Source organism: Dreissena polymorpha, chromosome 14, assembly GCF_020536995.1.
Source record: "Dreissena polymorpha isolate Duluth1 chromosome 14, UMN_Dpol_1.0, whole genome shotgun sequence".
In the NCBI taxonomy this organism is placed as follows: Eukaryota; Metazoa; Mollusca; class Bivalvia; order Myida; family Dreissenidae; genus Dreissena; species Dreissena polymorpha.
This window is the reverse complement of record NC_068368.1, coordinates 73,926,426-73,953,081: the sequence shown is the minus strand read 5'-3', so window position 1 is coordinate 73,953,081 and position 26,656 is coordinate 73,926,426. Positions and strand designations below refer to the sequence as shown.

The 26,656-nt window shown below is 36.1% G+C and overlaps 1 protein-coding gene across 1 annotated transcript in view; it reads right to left on the bottom strand.

The window, feature by feature from the left end:
* LOC127857484 (potassium channel subfamily T member 1-like) overlaps nucleotides 1-26,656 on the bottom strand; it is a 158,984-nt gene that overhangs the window by 17,855 nt on the left and 114,473 nt on the right. Inside the window, exons 9-16 of the mRNA XM_052393879.1 lie at nucleotides 25,954-26,057; nucleotides 24,675-24,861; nucleotides 21,128-21,292; nucleotides 19,683-19,883; nucleotides 18,594-18,702; nucleotides 17,170-17,278; nucleotides 12,710-12,745; nucleotides 2,911-2,937 (exon numbers count right to left, since the gene is read on the bottom strand). Of these exons, the coding sequence (XP_052249839.1) occupies nucleotides 2,911-2,937; nucleotides 12,710-12,745; nucleotides 17,170-17,278; nucleotides 18,594-18,702; nucleotides 19,683-19,883; nucleotides 21,128-21,292; nucleotides 24,675-24,861; nucleotides 25,954-26,057 (938 nt within the window). The remainder of the gene's footprint in view (nucleotides 1-2,910; nucleotides 2,938-12,709; nucleotides 12,746-17,169; nucleotides 17,279-18,593; nucleotides 18,703-19,682; nucleotides 19,884-21,127; nucleotides 21,293-24,674; nucleotides 24,862-25,953; nucleotides 26,058-26,656) is intronic.

The window sequence follows — 26,656 nt, the reverse complement described above, 5'->3', positions numbered from 1 at the left end:
CGCTTTTTATGAAACAAAGGATATTTTAGCACTGTTTATTTGACGCTAGAATTTGTCAAAGATCGCGTTAGCATTTAAATTCGGAAGTGTGTTTCGGATTTCAAATTTAAAAATGATAGTCGAACGAAACATAAACAGTTGCGCGTAATTAATTCTACACTACACATACATGTATGTACATGTAGGTGGATATCTTTTCACTCGATCCGCCGCGTACGTATGCCGGGGATTTACTCTGCAAAAGTACGCGAGGTTAACACAGACTCGGCGTCGTTGCCCGGATCGATGCCGAGTGCCACGACGATACGCCGCGTGAACACATGATTCGGCCGCTGCGTCATATAATCTGGCCGTGGCGTAGCCGCGGATTATGTTTGTGCCGCGTTAGCTGTACTGTACATATGAAGTTTCAAGGTTGTAGGTGGAAGCACTTTGATGATCGAGGAAAATGTCATGGTTTTAGCACAGCGGCAGATGACAAGCTGGCTATGACAATACTTCGGGTTTTCTCCGAAAACAGCCGAGCTAAAAAACACAATAAAACTCTTGTTTTCAACTGTATTATTTAAAAACGTTTTTATTTTCAACCTTTTTTTTCAAAATCAGGATGTATGCTGAATTTTTACTAGATATTCCTTGTCAACTTATCAATTATGAAAATAATGTTTAATGAACTTTTTTAATCCGATTTACTGCCAGTTGCTGGTTTTGCTGTCCACTTGTGTTTACAAATCAAATTAAAGAAAGGATCCTTATATAATTTCAAAACTATTTAAAGCCTTTATGGAGTACCTAAATAAGGTGAGGCATGTAAATATATGGTACACATGACGTTAACTTATATATCTTATTATAAACTTATGTAAACTGTAACCAAGCTTCTATATTTCTTCCTTTTGAGCCACAGCGTGCAAAAATGGGTCTTATGCAATATTGGACCAGTGTCTTCAGACCAAGCTACGCATCCATAGTCTGTTCAGGCGCTGCCCTGGTCGCTAATGAGTGCATGAAACCTTGCGTTTCTTCATAGCTGAACGGTAGCTTCTGACCAGACTGCATAGATGTGGTCTAAAGCTACGCTGGCCCTATATGGCATAAGACCCATTTTTGCATGATGAAGGCCTTTTCATGAATATCGGACACTAAATTTACATGCAGCAAGGTTTTAACCTTAATTAGCAAATGTTTTAAAAGTCCTGTTCAAAAACCATAATTATGCAGAATAGTTATTGAAGGATCCTTTATGGAATACGGCTTTTTTTGTAATAATTTACATTCACTAAACGAGTACAACCAGTAACATATTATTATGAAATGTAAATAAGAATGTTATGTATTTTGCACATAATTAGATGAAAATTGGCATGTAGATATTGGTCAGAAATTCTCAAGAACTGACCTGTTAATATGCAACACTAATCAACCAGCAGAAAAGGGTCAGGTTGTGATCGTATAATACATGGAATTGAGGATTGCTCTTGGAAAACTGGAATTAATGCTTGGGCATAAAGTGTTGTCCCAGATTAGCGTGTGCAGTCTGCATAGGCTAATGTAAAAAGAAACTTTTCCCTTTTATTGTATTTTTCATTTAAATTATGTCTTTTTTTAGCAAAAATCCAGTTTTAACAGAAAGAGTTGTATCTGATAAGCCTGTGCAGATTGCACAGGCTAACCTGAAATGACACTTTACAAACATGCATTTAACTCTGTTTACTTGGAGCCAAGCACAATTTATTGTATAATACCGTGTATATTTAAATTTACATCATTAACTGACAAGAAACAGGGCATTTTTTTATCCAACAACAAGCTTTAAATGCTCTATTAATTAACAATTAGTTAAATTACTGTGCAATGAACACTAGATCCACATGTACAATTTCTGAATAATTCGACCATCCATACTTAAGATATTAAGCAATAACAGGTTTTCTATTTTAAGGAAAACTGACTTCGGCCTTGATTAAATGTGTCAGAAACAGAAGAAAAAGCAAAGCCTGTATGTAAAATACCAACTCAATATAACAAAGTGATGTCACCATAAATACTCCAGTAATTGATTGAGAACCATTTTGCATTTCTATAAACAGTCATTTTGACCTAAATTAATTTGATTCAAAAATGATCTGTCAAGTTTATGCAATTCTTATTAGGGTTGTGTCAAACTTTCGTCTTTAAGAACACTAGTAGTAAAAAAGGAGTTTATAATACTTCTGGCAATTTTATCATAAAATGGTGCACTGTCTATATTTTCAGCTTGTAAAATTAAATTTTCATTATTGTCTTTAGCCCTTTCCCACTTGGAAGCAAAGTAAAAATGGCTATGTGCAAACAGCATAAAACCACAGCAGCCTGCCAGTTACTCTCAGTCTGTTCAGGTTTTATGCTGTTTGCTGCTCATCAGTATCTAAGGGTTGGAAGTGAAGCCTTTAAAACTTGAATTTAGTAGGAAAGGTGTTTAATTAAATTAAACTTTCTAATGGACTACAAATGCGTTAAAATACGTGTTTCTATGTAGTAAAGGGTTAAGTAACAATATGAGTCACGATCTTTGAAAACTGCTCTTAAAGGACTTAGTAAAGTGACATCACAGATGGAACAGGCTAATCAGGGACAACACTTACTACCTACACTGGATTTTTTATTTTAAAGAGACCCCCTTTCAACGAAAAATACTATAAAAGTGAAAAGTATCATTCCTGATAAGCCTGTGTGGACTACGCTGTGTTATCTGACACTTTAGGCACATGAATTAAGACCAGTTTTTCCCATAAGGCGGTTCATATAAGAACTGCACTATCAAGTGGCAAACTACAATCTAAATGCAGTGACTGACCCTTGTCCACTGGTTATTGCATAGCTGGAAGTGTGATGAATATGCAACAAAGCGATTTATCAGAATCCACAAACCTGGTATGGGTTTTTCCAGCAAAATCTCTATAAATTCAGGAAAACAGGATTCATTATTAGAATTAAAGTTAGCAAAACTACCCTTCTTTAATCTGAGAGTCAGAGTCGAAATCCATGGCATATTCAAGCCTCGGACTTTGGCAAAAGCGCTGCTAAACTTATTTGCGTGAAGAGTCATTCCAGATTAGCCTGTGCAGTATGCACAAGCCAGTGCAGTATGCACAGACTAACTAGGGACAACACTTTCCGCCTAAACTGGATTTTTACTAAGAAGACACTTCTTCTAATAAAAAAATTCCATCAAAGCGGAAAGTGTCGTCCCTGATTAGCCAATACAGACTGCACAGGCAAAGCTAGGACAAAACATGCATAAAGCTAAGTTTTACCGATACGCGGTATTCTTATCCTGTTATAACTAACGTATATACTATGGGCAAACTGGCTGGCACAATTGTGTTTACATACAAAATAATGGAACAACTTATGACCTGAAAATGTAACAACACTCCATATTGGAATGGAAGTCTAAGTAGCAACACTCATTTAAGATTGTAATGGATAAAAAAGACAAAAGCAAATGAAAAGAGTTGGATGACAAAGCTGAACTGTACAGTGCTTTTTCCACCATTTTGGGAATGGAGCCGGTACCCTTAAGATTATGAAAATTGTTGTTTTGCCTGTATTTGGGAAATGAGGTTTTACTTTAGTTGTTGTTAGTTGTTTGTTGACAACAAATACCTCAAAAATGGGAATAGAAATGTACATATTATTATATTTACTTTGATTTTACTAACATATAGAGCCTGAAAGGAAAATAAATTTACTGATGAATCTTTGTTTAAACCTTCATTTGGGAATTTAAGACAGTCTTTTGGGAGAAATATATACTTTATGATATTGGGAATGGGGACTAAATTTTGCCCCAAATTTGACCAAACTAGAGCTTTGTCACAGACGTGACAAATACCCCCACATGCCGCATTGACACATAATATTTTGCATGTCGTCTTCACAAAAAACAGCGGACACCATGCTCAGTTTTTAAAACGCACTTAGTAACCCCTTGACCTAGTTTTTGACCCAGAAAGGCCAATGTTCTAACTTGGCCTTAAGATCATCTCCATAAAACTTCTGACCAAGTTTGGTGAAGATCGGATGTAAACTACTTGAATTAGAGACTGCAGACGCCATGTTGAATGTTAAAAAACGCACTAAGTGACCCCGTGACCTAGTTTTAGGACCACAATGGCCCATGTTCAAACTTGTCCTAGAGGTCATTTAGATAAAACTTGTGACCAAGTTTGGTGAGGATTAGATGAAAACTACTTGAATTAGAGAGCGGACAACATGGTGAGGTTTAAAACGCACTAAGATACCCCGTGACCTAGTTTTTGACCCGGAATGACCCATATTCAAACTTGACCTAGACATCATCTAGATACAACTTCTGACCAAGTTTGGTGAAGATTGGATGAAAACTACTTGAATAAGAGAGCGGACAACATTGTGATGTTTAAAACACACTAAGTGACCCCGTGACCTTGTCTTTGACCTGGCAAGACCCATATTCAAACTTGCCCTAGACATTATCAAAATACAACTTCTGACCAATTTTGGTGAAGATTGGATAAAAACTACTTGAATTTAAGATAGCGGACAACATGGTGAGGTTAAAAACATTAAGTGACCCCGTGACCTAGTTTTTGACCCAGCATGGCCCATGTTGGAACTTGACCTACACATCAACTAGTTACAACTTCTGACCAAGTTTGGTGAAGATCGGATTTAAACTACTTGAAAGAGAGAGCGGACACCATGCTCAATGTGTAAAACGTACTAAGTGACCCTGTGACGTAGTTTTTTATCTGGCATGGCCCATGTTCAAACTTGGCCTTCAGATCATCTAGATAAAACTTCTGACCAAGTTTGGTGAAGATCGGATGAAAACTACTTCAATAAGAGAGAGGACACCATGCTGAATGTTAAAAAACGCACTAAGTGACCCAGTGACCTAGTTTTTGACCCGGAAAGGCCCATGTTCGAACTTGACCTTAAGATCATCTAGATACAACTTCTGACCAAGTTTGGTGAAGATCGGATGAAAACTACTTGAATTAGAGAGCTGACAACATGCTGAATGTTTAAAACGCACTAAATGACCCTGTGACCTAGTTTTTGACCCGGCAAGGCCCATGTTCGAACTTGGCCTAGACATCACGATTGTAGATACAACTTCTGACCGAATTGGTGAAGATCAGATGAAAACTACCTGAATTAGAGAGCGAACACCATGCTGAATGTTAAAAAACGCACTAAGTGACCCCGTGACCTAGTTTTTGACCAGGCAGGGCCAATGTTCGAACTTGGCCTTAAGATCATCTAGATACAACTTCTGACCAAGTTTGGTGAAGATCGGATGAAAACTACTTGAATTAGAGAGCGGACAACATGCTGAATGTTTAAAACGCACTAAGTGAGCCCCTGACCTAGTTTTTGACCCGGCAAGGCCCATGTTCGAAGTTTGCCTAGACATCATGTAGATACAACTTCTGACCAAGTTTGGTGAAGATTGGATGAAAGGTACTTAAATTAGAGAGCAGACACTTAATACGGACCGACAAACAGACCGACCGACCAAAAGCTCACTCCTTCGTTTGTGGGGGTATAAAAATACTACTGGTAAATGTTTTGAAAATGCCTTGTTTTATAGGTCAAATTTCTCTGAAGATCAGAAATTGAAAACAAGAGCTCGGCATAACGGGTGTCACGCTTGGCTGCAAAAGCTTGTCAGAATCTTTTTTTTTAGAGGTCACAGTGACCTTGAACTTTGACATAGTGACCCAACAAGAGATGTGTTCATCAGAAACACAATGCCCCCTACTGTGTCACTTTGAAATAAAGTTTCTATTTATCATTTGGCAGGTATAGAAATCATCTCCCTTTAAAGCTTATTACTTCCCCTGGATTTTGTTCAATCCAACCGGGTGGGGGGGGGGGTCTGTAGACAGTGAAAAATGACCAAGTCCCATCATAGCCAGAGTTCATCATGTATCTATGGACATAAGTCCACAGGTATGTAATGAACACTACTAGTAACAATTAAGTACATGGAAATGATAATTAAATCATTAAAAAAAAAACTTTGACAAATCAATCATTTGAGTTAGAAATAATCAAAATCATTAATCTGTACAGTTACTGTGAAAAGAAATTCAATTCTTGGTAAGGAAATATATAATTTGAGATTTATAATTATATAAATTACTTCCCTTGAAAATAATTGTCTCTAACAAATCTCTACTTTTAGTAGCAAATAATTAAAAGCGACTACTGTGACTGTAGATTCACCACTCAAAATTTGCAGCTCCATGAGATACACATGCATGCCAAATATATAAAGTGGCTATGTTCAATATTGAATAATTATCTCCCTTTAAAGCTTATTACTTCCCCTAAATGTGTATTTTACCGTAGACCTTGAAGGATGACCTTGACGTTGACCTTTTACCACAATGTGTTTGTCAGAAAGACAATGTCCCCTGCTGTGCCGCTTTGATTTATTTAACAAAAATATATACGTGGGCAGGTCAGATAACTATGTCCATTTAAAGCTTATTACTTCCCTTTACTTTGTTTTTTACCCTAGACCTTGACGGATGATGTTCACCTTGACATTTTACCACTCAAAATGTGCAGCTCCATGAGATACACATGCATGCCAAATATCAAGTTGCTATCTTCAATATTTAACAAGATGTGTTTGTGAAACACAATGTCCCCCTATATGATGTTTGACCTTGAAGGATGACCTTGACCTTGTGAAGGATGACCTTGACCTTGACCTTTCACCACTCAAAATGTGCAGCTCCATGAGATACACATGCATGCCAAATATCAAGTTGCTATCTTCAATATTGCAAATGTATTCATAAAATAAGCCATTTGCGCCACATATATTTGACCTCTGACCTTGAAGGATGACCTTGACCTTTCACCACTCAAAATGTGCAGCTCCATGAGATGCACATGCATGCCAAATATCAAGTTGCTATCTTCAATATTGCAAAAGTATTTATAAAATAAGCAATTTGGGCCACATATATTTGACCTCTGACCTTGTAAGGATGACCTTGACCTTTCACCGCTCAAAATGTGCAACTTCATGAGATACACATGCATGCCAAATATCAAATTGCTATCTTCAATATTGCAAAAGTATTCATAAAATGAGCGATTTTGGTCACATATATTTGACCTCTGACCTTGAAGGATGACCTTGACCTTTCACCACTCAAAATGTGCAGCTTCATGAGATACACATGCATGCCAAATATGAAATTGCTATCTTCAATATTGCAAATGTATTCATAAAATAAGCCATTTGCGAAAGTTATTGCAAAATGTTAAAGTTGGCGCAAACAGACCAACAGACCAACAGACAGACAGGGCAAAAACAATATGTCCCCCACTATTATAGTGGGGGACATAAAAAGTTATGGCTAATGTTAATGCTTTAGCACGACGCCTAAAGCGGACAGCGGACGACGAGCTGGCTATGACAATAGCTCGGGTTTTCTCCGAAAAACACCGAGCTAAAAATGAGATGTCTCATAATTGTTCATGACTACATGTAATAAAAAAACATATGTATTCAAATGAACAAAGGTTCCAATAATGTTGAAGAGTACTCTAAATTGAAATATAATCAGAGTATACCTAATTAAACTAATATTTGGCAGTATACTAAATTAAATAAATAATGTGGGATTTAGTTAACAATTTGCATCATTAAATAACTAAATAAATGTCAGTCAATGATAACTAAGATTGATAACAATGATAACAATTAACATAAATTAACAAGGGCTGTTTGTAAAACATGCATGCCCCCCATATGGGCTGTCAGTTGTAGTGTCAGCCATTGTGTGAAAAAGTTTTTTGGCACTGTGACCTTGACCTTTGACCTAGTGACCTGAAAATCAATAGGGGTCATCTGCAAGTCATGATCAATGTAAATATGAAGTTTCATGATCCTAGGCGTAAGCTTTCTTGTGTTATCATCCGGAAAACATTTTACTGTGTCAAGTCACCGTGACCATTGACCTAGTGACCTGAAAATCATTAGGGGTCATCTGCCAGTCATGATCAATGTACCTATGAAGTTTCATGATCCTAGGCATAAGCGCTCTTGAGTTATCATCCGGAAACCATTTTACTATTTCGGGTCACCGTGACCTTGACCTTTGACCTAGTGACCTGAAAATCAATAGGGGTCATCTGCGAGTCATGATCAATGTACCTATGAAGTTTCATGATTTTAGGCATAAGTGTTCTTGAGTAATCATCCGGAAACCATTTTACTATTTCGGGTCACCATGACCTTGACCTTTGACCTGAAAATCAATAGGGGTCATCTGCGAGTCATGATCCAATGTGTCTATGAAGTTTCATGATCCTAGGCATAAGCGTTCTTGAGTTATCATCCGCAAACCATTTTACTATTTCGGGTCACCGTTACCTTGACCATTGACCTAGTGACATGAAAATCTATAGGGGTCATCTGCAAGTCATGATCAATGTACCTATGAAGTTTCATGATCCTAGGCATAAGCGTTCTCGAGTTATCATCCGGAAACCATTTTACTATTTTGGGTCACTGTGACCTTGACCTTTGACCTAGTGACCTCAAAATCAATAGGGGTCATCTGCAAGTCAGGATCAATGTACCTATGAAGTTTCATGATCCTAGGCCTAAGCGTTCTTGAGTTATCATCCGGAAACCATCTGGTGGACGGACGGACATACAGACGTACCAACATAAGGACAGACCAACATGAGCAAAACAATATACCCCCTCTTCTTCGAAGGGGTGCATAAAAACTTTTTTCTAAATCTTGTTTCAAAATCATGCACTTTTAAAGAGATCCTTCAAAAGAAAAATCTAATTCATTCATTGGTTCACAATTTAGAAAAAAAAAAGGGTTTCTATATAAGTTAAAATCTTTTTAGTGTGTGTGTGTCAAAATTGTTTCCATCAACAAAATTAAATAAATCAATGTTGAAAACAAATTCAAAATAATTTCATAACAACATATTGAAACATTAAAATATATCCAAAATCTAGATGAAAGAAGCAAATTTATAGATTTGATATCCCTCGCCAAAACTTAATTTTGTAACAGATGGACTGACAGAAATGCAGACAACTCTATATCCCTTGGCCCTTGGCAGTGGATAACAACAATTGTGTTTTAATGTGATTACAACAATGGGATAAGCTTAAGTCTGTTTTATGCATTTGTTATTTTACTACGAGTCTCCATTCACTAAAGTTACAAGAAATTCCTCAAGCAAAGCTTTGCAAAGCATTCACAGCAAATAATTGTAAGCATGTTTAAGGCTTTAAAGTTAAATGAGATTAATGCAAACAGGTTGATATCTTATAAAATGCAAATGACAATTTATATTCATCAATTATATGGGAAAATCTGGGTGTCCAAAAAATTGGAGACACAACAATAATAATTTTGGCTGAAAAAAAGGTTTCCAAAATCTATTAGAGTTCCAACACTAATAATAACATTCAAGTTGAACAGTAACAAGCCATTAAAAAATAAAAATAAAAAAGCAAATACTGTGTGATATACAAAATGTCTTAACAACAATCATCTAAAGTCTTGTACATGAACATTTTTTCGCTAAATATGAATATCAATTAGTGTACCAGAAAGGGTAGATGATAAGTTATGTGTACCAGAAAAGGAAGAGTCAAAGTCATGCATACAATAAAGGATATATGTTTATTTATGTGTACCAGAAAGTGTAGATGTCAAGCTATGTGTTCCAGAAAGGATAGATGTTAATTTATGTATACCGGAAAGTGTAGATGTTAAGTTATGTGTACCAGAAAAGATAGATGTTAATTTATGTGTACCAGAAAGTGTAGATGTCAAGTTATGTGTACCAGAAAGCATCGATGTAAATTAATGTGTACCAGAAAGTGTAGATGTCAAGTAATGTGTACCAGAAAGGATAGATGTTAAGTAAGTTATGCATACCCGAAAGGATAGATGTTAATTAATGTGTACCAGAAAGTGTACATGTCAAGATATGTGTACCAGAAAGGATATATGTTAATTTATGTGCACCAGAAAGTGTTGATGTCAAGTTATGTGTACCAGAAAGAATGGATGTTAAGTTATGCGTACCAGAAAGTATGGTTGTTAAGTAATGCGTACCAGAAAGGATGGATGTTCAGTCATAATAATGCTGCATATTTACATGCATGATTATACTAGAGATATAAACAGTAGTAGCAAATGCCCTCCTACGCCACATGTTAGTATCAAGTTGTAACAATAAGACTCTGTGACATGGCCAGTTTTGACCCAAGGGACATTCTTTGAACAAAGATTGTATGAGAACCACAATGCTATGAGACTTTCTCTGTTAAAAGGGGGCTTAATGCATGTGAGTAAAGTGTCAGCCCTTATAAGCCTGTGCAGTCCGCACAGGCTTATAAGGGCTGACACTTTCCGCTAAAACTAGATTTTCAGCAAGAACAACTTTTCTTTCAATGAAAATGTAACAAAATTGGAAATTGTTGTCCCTGATAAGACTGGGCAGACTGCCGACACTTTACCAACATGCATTGAACCCCCTTTTAAAAGAGCCTGGTCCCTGTGTATTTACATATAAACAAGAATAATCATATATCAAACCTTAGGGCGTTAAGAAAAGGTTTTTTAGTTACTTTTCAATGTAAGTCTATAATTATAAACTATTTGACCCTCGGGTGTGGCCAATATTGACCCCAGGGTCTTTAAATAAGTAGAGATAAAAAATGTTCTACACCAAATATGCCACATCTACACAATGTAGATGTTCAAGTTGCAAATATGTACTTTTTTGCTAACAAATTCTAAAGTAACATTAATAATGATAAAAAAATTCTAAGACAAGAATACAAAGAGACGTCCACGGTGATTTTAGTATACTCCCTTTACTTAATATAAAGGAGTATAATAAGAAGGAAATAATCAAAGCATCCCGCCACCAGCATTTTAAGAGGAACAAAAATTTAATGTAAACAAGGCATGTCGTGGAAAAGCCAAGCATAATTCAAATGCATTAAGTGTCATCCTATATATGCAGGTGCAGGCTGATTTCGGATTTTTCACATTTGTGCCCGGCCAATCTGGGAAGAAACTTAACAAGCTTTAACCCTTTCCCATTCTGAGGAAAATAAATAATGGCTATGTGCAAACAGCATAAAACCACAACAGACTGCGAGCAGTGATTTTTTTTGCTTTTTTTTGTTACAGCCTGTGGCATTTGCATTGGGAAAATTAGCGCGATAAACCACGAAATTGGGAAAAATAGCGCGATAAACCATGAAATTGGGAAACATTATAACTATGATTATAAGAACAGAATAAAAATTGCTAAGTTCATGTTTGACAGTGTTTGAAAGAGTTGCTTTCATGTTTTCTTACAACGTTTAATTAATATCCTTCCACATGCATATTAAACTTGCAATAATCTATAGATTCTTCAATATACATGTACCATTAAGATTTAATCATAATCTCTTTAAGAGTATGAATTTAATTCAGGATGTTTTTTAAAGTAAAATATGATATGGTGTAAACATTAACAAATATTAACAAACACGCTTTTGTGTTCTTGCTGTGTTAATGTTGTATTAAATGGAGCTAAAATAATACATTTCATTTGTTTACCTTTTAATATCTTGCACAATTGACATCCTCAGTTCAATGCTATTTTACTAAACTATACAGCGTGACAAACATAATAAAGCAGAATATGCATATGAATCTGAATATACACAGATCTACTAACATATAAATCAAATCATGTTTGTCTCTTTCCATTTTCGAACGCTACTCATCTTAAATGCTTTAACTTTGTGAACTCCAATTTCCCGACACAGATTTCTGTGACGCACGTTCACTGTGAACATTTCTTATAAATATGTGTTGTTGTTCATCTCAAACATAGTATTTTGCGTTAATTGACACACACATTAAATTATCTCCTAACAACCATGTGATATCCGCTGTTAATTTTAGTGTTATTTATCATTTTCGCTGCTTATCGCAAACTTCTCGTCTGCTTGCCGCCATCTTGGACGTGTGTAAAAACAGGCGTTAACAATCGGGATACATCGACTCTTGTCGGTATCCTCCGCAATATAGAGAGAGATGTGTGGATAGCAACGTAAAATCATATTCGGCTACATTCGCGAACATTCGTAAGTCAATTGTCATTCGGCGAAGAATCGACAAGCTCGATCGGCACTTGTTCTACGCAATTAACGCTAAATGACATTGTAATCTTATTGGCTTAATTGGGAAAATTTGGTCATTTTTTGGGAAATTATGGTCAGATTTGTGGGAAAAAACGTCATTTTTTGCAATTGGGAAGCAGCCGAATATCGGCGGTAATTTTAAGCAAAAATAATCACTGGCGAGTAACTCACAATCTGTTCAGGTTTTATGTTATTTGTTGTTCATCAGTATCTAAGGGATAGAAAAAAACTTTTAAATTTTGAATTTAGTAAAAAAGGTCTTAGATCAAATTTAACTTTCTGAGGGACTACAAAAAAAATGAATGCCTTGAAATATGTATATAAGTAATAAAGGGTTACGCAGCCTTTTCCACCAAAAGCCTCATATACTGAAAGATTTAGTCAACAGGGGTGCATTCTTATGACAAGTGAAACAGAAAGTGTCATCACCCGATTCATAAATATATAAAAGGTGATTAATTCAATTACCTTCGTATAGTTCCTTCAACAGAACCTTTGCCATATCTATGTGAAAAACAAGGGATGGTGAAAAGAAATCAAGTAAAATAGTGCAAAAATACAAAGAACTACAACTACAATATATTAACCTTGCTCTGGGAAGTCTGGTCTTAATACATTTGCATAAAGTGTCATCCCAGATTGCTAATCAGGGATGAAATTTTCCTGCTAAACTGTTTTTTAGCTAAGAATAGAACGAAAAATACCATTAACCCTTTGCATGCTAGAAAATTTTTCGTCTGCTAAAATGTCGTCTGCTGAATTTCTAAAATTAGCATTTTCTTCGATTTTTTTTCAAAGAATACTATCAGAATAGCAAACAGTTTGGATCCTGATGAGACGCCATGTTCTGTGGCGTCTCATCTGGATCCAAACTGTTTGCAAAGGCCTTCAAAATTTGGTTCCAGTACTGAAAGAGTTAAAGTGTTCTGCACAGGCTTATATTAGATGACACTTTACTCACATGCATTTAGCCAATTTTACCAGAGCACGCCTCATTTATGTTTTCATCCTTACAACTCTATTTTTCTTACATACGCAGTGTGTGTATGTAACATATGTATATTTTGAAGGTAATGTATTTGAGTTTATTTTGCATGTTATTACACCATGCATATAGCAAATAAGTGCTTAAAGTGGAATTAAAAACCACTGCAAGCACTCAACGCAGAAGTAATATACAATTAATATATTAGTAAAACATGTAGCAAAATTAGTGCACAAAAATGCAAAATTAAACATTTTTAGGTTATTCTTTTTAATTATACCAGAGTTACTAAATAACTAATGCACACTTCTCTATAAACTTTCAATTAAAACATTTACAAAGCAATACTTTTATTCCATGTTGCGTTTTGTGACAGTATTATTAAAAATATTTTTATATTATTTATATTTAAAAAAAAAATACTAAAGAGAACAAGAGCACCGCATAACGGGTGCCACGCTCAGCTGCGAGAGCAGTTTTGAATAAATGAAAGGTTGTCAGAAATTTTTAGATTTATTTTTTTATTTTTTTAGAGGTCACAGTGACCTTGACCTTTGACCTAGTGATCCAAAAATGGGTGTGGCATGTAGAACTCATCAAGGTGCAGCTATTTATGAAGTTTCAAAGCTGTAGGTTGAAGCACTTTGATTTTAGAGCTTAAATGTTCAAAATTAACCTTGACAAAAATGTTAAGGTTTTAGCACGACGCGGACGGCGGACACGACGACGTACACGACGAACTGGCTATGACAATACCTCAGGTTTTCTCCGAAAACAGACGAGCTAATAATAAGCTGTTTTTGAACTACCACAGCATAATTTTTTACTTTTTCTTTAAATTAAATGAAACAAGTGCAAGACACAAACAAAACACAGGTTTTCCATTTCTTCCAGCCCTTAGTAACCCTTTATATTGCCTAGACTGTTGAACAGTTTATTGATTTGATTTTAACAAATTAATGTATGTCATACTTTTAAAAGCAGAGCTCTAGATAAGGGCCGTACAGCCGTAAATACGGCTTTTTAATGAAGGTTTACGCATTTATTTTTATAAACTGGCCGTACAATTACGACTTCAATATCCCTTTTACGCATTTACGAAAAACGTCTGGCCGTATCGATACGTCCGGGTCAGCGCGGCGAGATTGGTTGGTCTGAAACCTAACGGCGCTTTTCGTTAATTAAAATTACCTAAAAGTTTGAGACTGGGCTTTAATATGTATGTCTATTCCGTCGCGTCATTTTCGATACCCGTAAACCCGTCAAAAACAATATGACTATCACGCCTTTATAATGTCTCCTTTTGATGTTTCTGTGCTAGTAATTAGTCAATCATCTGATCACACGTCCTTTCCGATCTAAGTGTGTTTGATAATTGTTAAATTGGTCCCGAAATTATTTAAATTGGCAAATCAATGCATCATACCTCTGCCAAACTAATGAATCGTAATACTTTACGTTTGTAACACAATGAATCATAACGTTTCCGTTAATTAATTGCAATTAAAATCAAACGGATAATTGAGCAAACATCAAATTTGTAATAATTGAAAAATCTTAATTTCCCATATATGATAAACATGTACAAAATTAAAATTGCAATTTATAATAAAATTTGTATTAAAAATCTTAATTTTCCATATATGTTAAACAAATACTATTCGGAGCGAAAGAATCATTTACAAAAGGCTTATATTACATAATAATTAAATAATGGCGAAACAACCCACTTGTAATTAAGGGCGAAACGACCCTGGGCGAAACGACCCGGGGTGACAGAGGGCGAACGGGATTAAGGGCGAAACGACCCGAGACCCTATGCGCAAAGGGGGACCAGCTAAGCCGCTTTCTGTTCAAAAATACACTTTATTAGGCTACATAAGGTCGTCTAACCATCATGAAATCCAATGTGTTAGCGCAGAAAATGACATTGTCGCCCCGATATTGGACAATTTAATTGCATTGGTGGCAAAAAAAGGAAGAAAGCATGATGGGAACCGTATCCGAACCAAAATTGTTGAGGATTGGAAAACAAAATATGATTGGCTCGTAACAGAAAAAATTGAAGGCGTTTTACGGCTAAATTGTAAAATTTGCCGCAGTGCTGCTAAGCCTTGTAAATTGAGCACAGTGTGGGCCTATGAAGGTTTGTATTATACAGACTTTTCATAAACAAAAAGTAGTGTACTTTAAGTACAGATAAACTTGATGTTCTTCTTAAAATCAGTATGCTTGGACCACAGCTGCAGCAGTTTGATCCAGTGCCAGCAGTGAAAAAATGGTTAAGTGACAAGAAAAGGAGAAAGAAAAGACTTTGTGAAGCATATAAACCAAGGAAAAAGGCTAAAACATGTTAATATCGGATTGACTGTATTAGTATTACAGACAGTTAAAGTGTTTGCTTAAGCTTTTCTGACAGTGATATTAGTGTTCTATTACTTAGTTTACATGTTGGCTTGTGTTTTTGTCAATAAAAATGAAGAAATAGTATTTAGTTATGAGTATTTATGTGTTTTGTATTTGCATCATAATTAAAGAAGCTAAATATGTTTATTATAATTGTTGCAAATGTTTCTGAAAAGTCAGTTATACATCCTTCAATATCCAAGAACACAGGTAGTACAGTACTACCTGTATTTTTGGATATGGTAGTACAGGTACTAATTGATTTTCAGCGTTACTCCTTTTCTTTCTGTCACTGGCAGTACCGGTACTAATTTCACAAATCCTTATCTAGAGCTCTGTAAAAGCATTTTAAATTATAATTAAAAAAAAAAAGTAAAACATAGGTGTTAATTATTTTATAACTGTTACAGTTTTTCATTTTATTATCCACTTGAAAACAATGTTTTAAGATATAACCAAACAGTTTTTTATATCATGTATTCCATTGACAACCTACAAGGTTAATTTTTACTTTGGAAACTGACAAATCATGTTTTCAACAATCATGCAATGAAAAACAAGCAATGTAGAATACACCTTTTTTGCCAAAGAGGAAACAAACAAGGGAGAGTACTCTTGTTTTTCCACCCAATGAGTAAATCACAAGGAGATTACTCTTTTTGCCCAATCAGTAATAAACAAGGCAAACTACTCTTTTTCCTCAATGAGTTATACACAAGGGAGACTACTCTTTATGCCAAATGAGTAACACACACAGGAGACTAGTCTTTTTGCCCAATGAGTAAGAACTAAGGGAGACTACTCTTTTTGCCCAATTCTTAACAAGCAAGGGAGACTACTCTTTTTTCCCAATGAGTAACAAGCAAGGGAGACTACTATTTTTTGCCCAATGAGTAACAAGCAAGGGAGACTTCTCTTTTTTGCCCAATGAGTATCAAGCAAGGGAGACTACTCTGTTTTGCCCAATGAGTAACAAGCAAGGGAGACTACTCTTTTTGCCAAATTAGTAACAAGTAAGGGATACTTCTTGTTTGCCCAATGAGTAGTAACCTGGTGAGACTACTCTTTTCGACAATTACTAACACACAAGAGACTACTCTTTTTGCCCCATTAGTAATAAACAAGAGCAACTGCTTTTTTTTCCCAGAAAGAGACACACAGGGGAGATAACTCTATTACACACGGAGAAACACGCAAGGGAAACTACTGTTTTTAAAAATTAATAACAAAGCAAGGGAGAATACATTTTTGCCTAATAAATAACAAGCAGGGAGACAACAATTTTTTTCATGGAATGAGTTACAAGGGAGAGAAACTATTATTGGTCTGATCAAGGAATTACAAACAAGGAAGATTATTATTTTACCCATTTACAAACAATATAGACTACTTCTTAACCGAATAAGTAACAGGCAAGGGAGACCACTCTTGTTTTGCCTCATGCATAAAAAGCAAGGGTCTACTTTTTCACTAAAGTTGCAAAAAAGGAAGACATGTGTATTTGCCCAATGTGTAAGAAACAAGTGAGACTACTTACAGCCCTCCAGAGGTGTGCACCAGCAGTGAGACGAGGGTAGACAACCCAGGGTAGAGACAGTTGTTGGCCAGCAAGGCGTACTTAAATTCATCTTCACAAACAACATGCTCTGAAATAAAACAGATAGGGAATACCAATTAAACCGGTCTTGCTAGGAAGCACAGTGAAAATGTTCAACAAGAATAAAACAAGAAAATTCTGCAACTAACTCACAGGCTGTTCAGGTTTTATGCTATTTGCTGCTCATCAGTATTGTAAGGATGGAAATTAAGCCTTTAAAACTTGAATCTAGTAAGAAAGGTTTAAAATTGTATTTCATATACTAAGTGATAACAAAGTCCAAATGCATATCTGAGAGGGAAAATGTTAAGTACTGACTACACAGACGTTTATTAAGAAGGCTTACATTTACCAAGCCTTTTCACTGATTTACAACTCCAATAATTTGCATTACTGTCTTTCATGATTATAAAAAAATTAACATTCATGAAGTTCATACTTTAAAACCTCATATAACAATACATTTTTAAGCACAGCGCAGAAAATATCCTTGACAAATATATAATACCCTTAAAAGCTGATGGTCAGGGAGTAAATTAAAGACAGACAAGAGATGTGTTTGTCAGAAACACAATGCCCCCTTGAGTGCCACTTTGAAGCCAGATATTTGACCTTTGACCTTGAAGGACGACCTTGACCTTTCACCGCTCAAAATGTGGAGCTCCGTGAGATACACATGCATTCCAAATATCATGTTGTAATCTTCAATATTGCGAAAGTTATGACAAATGTAAAAGATTTCGGACGGACGGACAGACTGACTGACGGACGGACGCACTGACGGACAATTAAAAAACTATATACCACCCCAGGGGCATAAAAAGTTCAGTGCGTAAGGTATCCTTTAGTATAAATCCTTAGCGAGACCTCTGGGCATTCTAACATGTAACCATGGTGTAGTGGGTATATTGTCTGCCTAGCAAACAGGAGGTCATGAGTTCTATCACCACTCTAAGAGCCTTCTTCAGATGTCCCCCATAGACACCAGTTCTTGTTTTACCAGGGCTTTCTTTCTGGATTTCAGAAAAGGGGCAGGTTTTCAATTTTGTGGAAAAATATTGATAAAACGGAGAAAGGGTAAACTATTTCCCAAAGTTAGCTTGCAATTTAGGGAAAATCGCATTATTTTAAAGAAATTCTCTTTGGAGAAGGGACCTGACTCTTAAGGGAAGGGTCTATTATAGGCCATAACTAAATAAGGAAAACAAGCCCTGTTTCCCACGGAAACAGTCTAGACTAGAGAGGGTTTAAATAATCCTAAGGCTGTAGATTACAATTGAGCTTAACTAAATAAGTTAAAACTAAACTAACTTGTTGGTAAAAGTCTGCCGTACAGGGTTAAGTAAAAAAACTGATTGCCCTACCAGCAAACTTCACGTGGATCTTGTTTTCTGGCTTGAACAGCTGAATGTACTGCTTGCATTTTGGGGCAAAGTCCTTCACAGCCCAGGATCGCAGAATGGTGTGCTGGTCCTAGACAACAGAAATTATAAATAAGTGAGTTGTTACACTTGCTAAAACTTGCTCACTTACCGGCTCCACCATTGTAAGATTTTTTTTAATATCTTTTTTTATATATTTGTTGCCATAGCAACCAGAATTTTGGACTTAGGAATAAAATGATATGATGTGCATAATGTCCGTATTGCCATCTATCCATGTTTCAAGTTTCATGAAAAAATGTGAAGAACTTTTAAAGTTATCGCAGGATCCAGAAAAGTGTGACAGACAGACTCACATGCAGACAGACACACAGAGCAAATATCACAAGTCCCCTCCGGTGAAACCGGTAGGGGACAATAATCATGGAGGTTGTTGGTTTAAAAACTTCAAACAATACATTTCAAAATGTCATCTTCCCTGAAATTTGTTAAACAATGTCTAATCAGGGAAAAAATAGCATGTGAAAACCGAATATGGGGAAAAGTCTTATTTGTTGTGACTGACAGAGGAATAATATTTCTATCTACGAGTTTCTTTTTGCTTGCAGGGGGGGGAAGGAACTAAATGAAGATGAAACAACTTTCAGAACAAATGTTACCTTTATACGGCTTCATCTATAGAATGAAACAAGAGCTGTCACCATAGGATGACTTATGCCCCCTATAAACGCTTGATAGAAGTTATGAGCTTTTTTCGAAACCTAAACACAGATTTGAAAACCTAAACGCGGACCCTAAGTTCAAGTTCAAGGTCACAGGATTCAAAATGTGTGTGCGTATGGAAAGGCCTTGTCCATATACACATGCATGCCAAATATGAAATTGCTATCTGAAGCGACATAGAAGTTATGAGTTATTTTTCAAAACCTAAACACAAAGTGTGACAGACAGACAAACAGACGGACGGACGGACGGACAAACGGACGGACAGTCCGATCACTATATGCCCTACTTCGGGGACATAAAAATGCCAAGTCTCAATAAACAATACCAAAACCACTCAAGACTCACAGCAATAGTTCTGTTTTCCAGGTATCTCGGGGCCAGTATAAAGCACGCTTCAGCCTGGGCAATGCGGCAGCGTTTGAGATCCGTGTCTCGGAGCACTGATCCTCTCATGTAGACAACACGCTGGGACCACTTCGGATCCTTCAAGATCACCTGCATGTTGATGTCCATAGCATCAGCAGCCATGAGTACAACCACATTCTCCTGGTGGGAAAAACAGACTTGTTAGGTAATTAATAAAAATATAAAGCAAGATTGTCATGGAAAAGCTGATAAATGTTTTAAATTATTAATTTAACTTGAAACAAAAGGCAAATGTGTATATGTATAATCACATTTTTAAATAACAAGCAAATTCTTAGAATTGATATCCCCCGCAACATATGCTTTGTTTAAGGATGGGTGCAAATCGGACGGATGAACATACTGACAGATGGACGGACGAAGGACAATAACTCAAAACTAAGACAGAGGAAGGTTCTTGAGCCGGACGGACAGCCGGACAACGCTAAAACAATATCCCTCTGCCTCTGGCCTCTGGCGGGGGATATATACTCATACCAAGTTTCAATTAAATCCGCCAAAGCACTTCCAAGATATGGTTCCGGACACAAAAGTGCCTGTAGTAAAAAGCATTTTTTCAAAATACAAAGGGCCATAACTCTGGTTTTAACAGATGGTGTACAATGCCATTTGGCGTGAATCATCCTCTTATGCATATATATACTTATACGAAGTTTCAATGAAATACGCCAAAGCACTTCCAAGATATGGTTCCTGACATAAAAGTGCCTATAGTAAAAAGCATTTTTTCAAAATATAAAGGGCCATTACTCTGGTTTTAACAGATGGTGTACAATGCCATTGGGAGTGCATCATCCTCTTATGCATATATATACTCATACCAAGTTTCAATGAAATCCCCCAAAGCACTTCCATGATATGGCTCCGGACACAAAAGTGCCTATAGTAAAAAGCATTTTTTCAAGATACAAAAGGCCATAACTCTGTTTTTAACAAATGGTGTACAATGCCATTTGGCATGCATCATTCTCTTATGCATATATATACCCATACCAAGTTTCAATGAAATCCGCCAAAGCACTTCCAAGATATGGCTCTCGACACAAAAGTGCCTATAGTAAAAAGCATTTTTTCAAGATACAAAGGGCCATAACTCTGTTTTTACCAGATGGTGTTAATGCCATTTGGCGTGCATCATCCTCTTATGCATATATATACTCATACCAAGTTTCAATGAAATCCCCCAAAGCACTTCCAAGATATGGCTCCGGACACAAAAGTGCCGGATGGACGGACGAACGGACGGACGGACAGCGGGACGGACAACGCCAAAACAATATCCCTCCGCCTCTGGTGAGGGATAATAACAACCAGACTTTGTCTCTGTGTGTAGTGTCTCTACATGTTACACATCAAATTCTCACCTCGAGTTTTGGATGAGCGTAGAACTCCAACAGGAAGTCCATGACGGTTTCGGTCTGCAGGGTGCGAGACACAACCACGACGTGCTTGTTGCCTGAGGCTCGACGCTCTGAGTACTCACTGCCCATCTTCATACGCTCCACAATGGTAGAGCCTATAGTCTGAATCTGGAATGAGGCACGCAATATGAATGTCTTGACCCTTAAATCACTTTAAAAATCAAATAGAGGATATTCGTTGGGTTTGGTGGATTATCGATTTTAATTCACGAGTGATCATAGAAAATAATATTTAATAAATATATATTTTCTATGATCACGAGTGAATTAAAATCGATATTCAACCGAATCCAACAAATTTTCTTATTATTTTATGCTTTTTTTTCACAGTTTATATACATTGTTAAAGAGTTTGACTAAAGAATTTCGCTTAGATAATGACGTCATTTCGTCAAAAAATGACGTCATTCCACAATAAACAGTGAAAATTATTGATAATTTCAAAAATTCCACTCGTCCGCTCGTATTGACGAGTGAAATCTTGAAAGGACGAGTGAATTTCCCTAAAGCTCTCGTCCTACAGGACGAGTGAAAAAAAACTGATGTTAAAATATGTATTTTCTGACCAGTAAGACTCTTTTTCATTAAATAAAATCATTTCTTGAAGCATATCTATTCCGAAAGTAGAACGCGAATGAACCGGAAATCGTAATTGTAAATTTCATACAGCAGGTGCGCGTTGTTATGCGAGACTGTGTCCCGAGTAAATATTGGCTTTTTGGTGTAAACTTTGCGCGTCCATGTTGACAGGGAACCATCTGACTTCATTCACTGTAAGTATTGATTTTTTTAAAGAATTATTTTACTGCGAAGTACGGTTTTAAACCAGTCTGAATTTCATCTGAAAAATGTCTGACATACGAGTGTTCTTTAAAGGGGGCAGGAGCGATGTTCAACCATCCGAAATGGAAAGCACGCAAGCATTAGAAAAAGGAAAAAACAAATTTGTCTTCATTTATTTATTTTGTGTTCCTCATAAATAAAGTAAGTTAACATTTCTTCTGTGATCAGCTGGCATGAATATCTAAGTAAGCAGCATTTTAGCAGTGATTTAGGAAACATTGTTAGTCATATCAGTCCTTTGCAATCTTTCTTTCACACATATTTGAAGGACAAGTGCATGTGTTTGCAGGACAAGTGAAAATTTTAATGCACTTGTCCTGCAGGACGAGTGCCATTTATAAATATGTTTGTCCCCTGCTGATAATTTTCACTGTTTGAAACAATAAAGTTATCAGTTTTAATTCACTGATATTTCTCTATAAACTACCAGAAAGCATAAAATAAAATAAGTTAAATTTCGAAAACATTAAAGTTTTGAAGGCTTCATTCCCAACAATTAGATACTAATTAGCTGCAAACAGCTTGAAACCTCAACAGCCTGCGCCTGGCTTATAAAGCCATTTTCACTTTGGTTTTAAAGGGAAATGTGTTAGGAATTGAGAAACAACGCTACCATTCCCAATAGTGTACAGGCACATAGAAACATGTCACACACTTTTCATTTATTCAGACTTTACCATTTTTACTGATTGTCCCATTCCCACAATCATTTAATAAGTACTTATCATAATCTTTTTTTTGTAACATTATATAAATATTACATGTCTGACAGGGTGACAGTAAATTTGTCAACTTGAGGAAATACTGTCAACCGAGGCGAAGCCAAGGTTGACAGTATTTTTCCGAAAGTTGACAAATTTACTGTCACCCTGTCAGACATGTAATATTTATTTTATTATACCGAATAAACTATTCAAACATGAACAATTTATATGAACCATGAACAATTTTAATATTCAATAATTGAATTTAATTTCAGCAATGAACAACCATTTATATGTTGAGTGGTTCAGATTTACGGGCAGAGCAAAATGAACTTCGCTTTATTCGGCACCGACCAAGTTATCAATTTATCCCATCAATTTTCTTAGTTGTCAATTATTTCTTTAAAAATATATTACAGAACCAGCTTTCCGTATTTTATTTTCATCACTTGATTACGCAATTTATGACGTACTTGTGTGACGTCATTTCTGTGACGAAACATTTTGGGACAACAATATGGACGTGGTGGCTTTTTTAACAGTAAAATAATTATTTGTTTAAAACATCGAGCGAATCCAAAACGTATTTCGGATTGTGTGTTTGTCATGCATAACACTTTAACATAAGAACAGACACTGGAAGTGTATATCGTTGTTACTTAATTGTTAATAGCATTGGATTAAAGTTGCCTTTGAGGTAAGCGTGTCGTTTATACTAAATTGATTTTCTTTTTGACTCCTGTCAAAGCTTAAATAATGGCATTAATCTATTCTACAGCACAGTTTCAGCTGCAATCGATATTTTAATTATCCAAATACAACAGACACGCAAAACTGCGTACTGTGCATGTGCGAATGGGACAGTATAATTTTCGAACATTCTGCACGTGAAAATTTTTTCCCGCTGGTGGCACGTGATTGCTATGGCAGCGGGATACAGTATATTTTGGACAGTTAATTTATTCCCGCCGGGTCTGACAGTATTTCTATGTCACAATGGCCTATGGGAGTTTAGCATTAGGGCTGTCACGATGCCGTGAGCGTACCGCGGTATATGGTGGTATGGCAACACTGTATCGCGGTACGTACCGCGATATTTTACAGAATATGTATCTGTGAAGAAAACAGCAGAATAACAAGTTTTACAAACTTTATTAAACTCAATAATCAGAAAACACTGGTATCATAGTATGACAAGAAACTGTAAAAGAAACTGTAATAAACTTGATAGAAGTAGTCATTGTTATTGTTATTCGCGTCTTTTTCTAAAATGTCCGCCATGTTGTTTACAATAGCTGTGACTACAATCTGTGTAAATCGAACGCTTCAAGGGAATGTTTAAAATGCGGAGTCAGCAGGCCCAGTATTGAAAATCCGTAGCGTTCTGACTCTTGCTCGACTTATTCATAATCTTAAGATAACATGATTCGGAAGTGCCATGCTTTGAACGATCGATATACTAAAGAAAGAAAATAAGAAATAGAGTAAACATCTTTTGGATAATTATGAACTTATTTGCAAAGGAAATCTGTCCCAAATTCCAAAAAAGGTACGCCCCATACATTGCCGTATTTTAAACGTGAAAGTTAAACATCTACCAGTGGAAGCGCTTGCTTGAACTGGATATTAATGGATTATTTATTTAGCCCTTTTGAATCGTTTCTACAGTTTTCAAAACGATATCTATATCAAAATAATTATGTAATGTAATTATATCTGTGCTAATATAATAATATTTAAAAAAACGGTGCGGCAACGCCGTACCGCTGTGCGATTTTTTTCACGACATGCACCGCGATATACCGATACACCTGTGAATCGTGACAGCCCTATTTAGCATTGTAAATAAAAGTGAGGTATAATAAAAAATACTGTATTATTCTTCAGAAGGCGCACTTTAGACTTCAAATACAGCCTACTTATAACAAGGTAAAGATTCTTACCTGCATGGGAATTAAAGCAAACGCCACACAAATCATCACAATCATGAACAAGCGGGAAGGCCAGATGTCGGGCGAGATATCTCCATACCCGACTGTGGAGAACGTCACGATCACATAGTACAGAGCATCAAAGAACTTAAGGCGGTTGGAGGAACTTGCCCTCTGGATGTGCTCAACACCACAGATACTGAAAATAAAGACTTAAAATGAATACAAAATGTTTGTTCCTCATTCAGAGAAAACTTAGCTTAAAACATGTATGTAAATGTTGTCTTAGATTATTATCCTGTGCAGTCCAGACAGGCTAATCAGGGAAGACACTTTCCGCATTTAAGGTATTTTTTTGTTTAAAGAAATTCCCTTCTTAACAAAAATCTGTTTCAGCGGAAGTGTTACCCCTGATTAACTGTGGACTACAAAAACTCATCTAAGACAACATTTTACAAACATGGTGTCTTGTTCTGAGAAAATTGGGCTTAATGCATGTGTCGTCCCAGATTAGCCTGTGCAGTCTGCACATGATAATCTGGGACGACACTTTACGCACATGAATTAATCCCAGTTTTCAGAACGAGAAACTTAAAATCTTAAGTGATAAAGCTGACAGAAATGTTGACCAGTGAAACATACTAATAACAGACATCAGAAAGTTCAACATAATATTGTAAGATCATTTGAAATTTGGCAGCATGAAAATACTTTTTATGTAATCTGTATCGGTCATTTTCCAATGTGTTTGTAGATCAACCCACAAAATCAACTACACTTAATGTCCCACAAATAATGCTTTTACAGTATTTCAGATTCTTATTTGAACTGATTACTAGACTTTCAAACAAACTTTTCCGTAACATCTTCACACAAAGAACCTTTTATAACAATGTTTTATAAACTGACTAGTTGCACACTTTCTTTCAAAAAAATAGGTAAAAACAAAAAGTCATTTATAAAACATCCAAAACACTTTTAAACTCAGTTTCAATTTGTTTAGGCATCAATAAAACAAACTCTGAGTTGTTGAACATAAAATACCAGCCTTCCTCTGTGAAAAAGGGGTTTAATGCATGTGCGTATACATGTAGTGTCGTCCTAGAGTAGCCTGTGCCATCGGAACAGGCTAATCTGAGGCGACTTTTTCTTTTGCAGAAAGTGTTGTCCCTGATTAGCCTGTGCTGACTGCACAGGCTAATCTGGGACAACAATATATGCGCATGCATTAAACCCTCTTTTTACAGAGCAAGGTTCACATTCATTTTGCCTGTTTGGTGACGTTGCTTACGTGGTGAATACCATACAGCACATGGTTGCTATGAGCACCAGGCACTGCTGGGACAAAGTCACGGAGATGGTCTGGAAACGCTGCCTGGTCCGATGAAGATCATTCTGAAATTGTTTTATTGTATATGAGCTATTGCAATGGGAAAAACACGCTTACTGGTAATGCATGTGCATCCTAGATGAACATGTGCACTCCACACAAGCTAATCTGGGACAACATTTTTTAACTGAAATGCATTTTCCATTTAAAGTTTCTTCTTAGCAGAAACCCAATTTAGTAAAAAAAAGTGTCACTAGTGATAAGCCTGTTTAGACTGCATAGGCTAGTGTGGGATAATACTTTGCGCACATAAATTTAACTTTTTCGAGAACAAGGACCATATGTTGATACATCATACATGTATGAGCCAGATGTTATTATAATGTAACATTTTCAAACACAAATTCATTTCTTTTGGCATGTCTATGTAAAGTAATGCTGAGATGGTCTAAAGACTGCCGATTTTATAATCTGAACCATAACAAATGATTCAATATAGAATACCTTATTGTGTAGTTTCGCACTTTAAAACTTATATACAAAAGTTAACTGATTCAGAAGAGAAGTGCACAAATACATTGATTTACTGAGTTGCAGCCTACATGAATACATTGATTTACTGATTTGTAGCCTAAATTTATACATTGATTTACTGAGTTGTAGC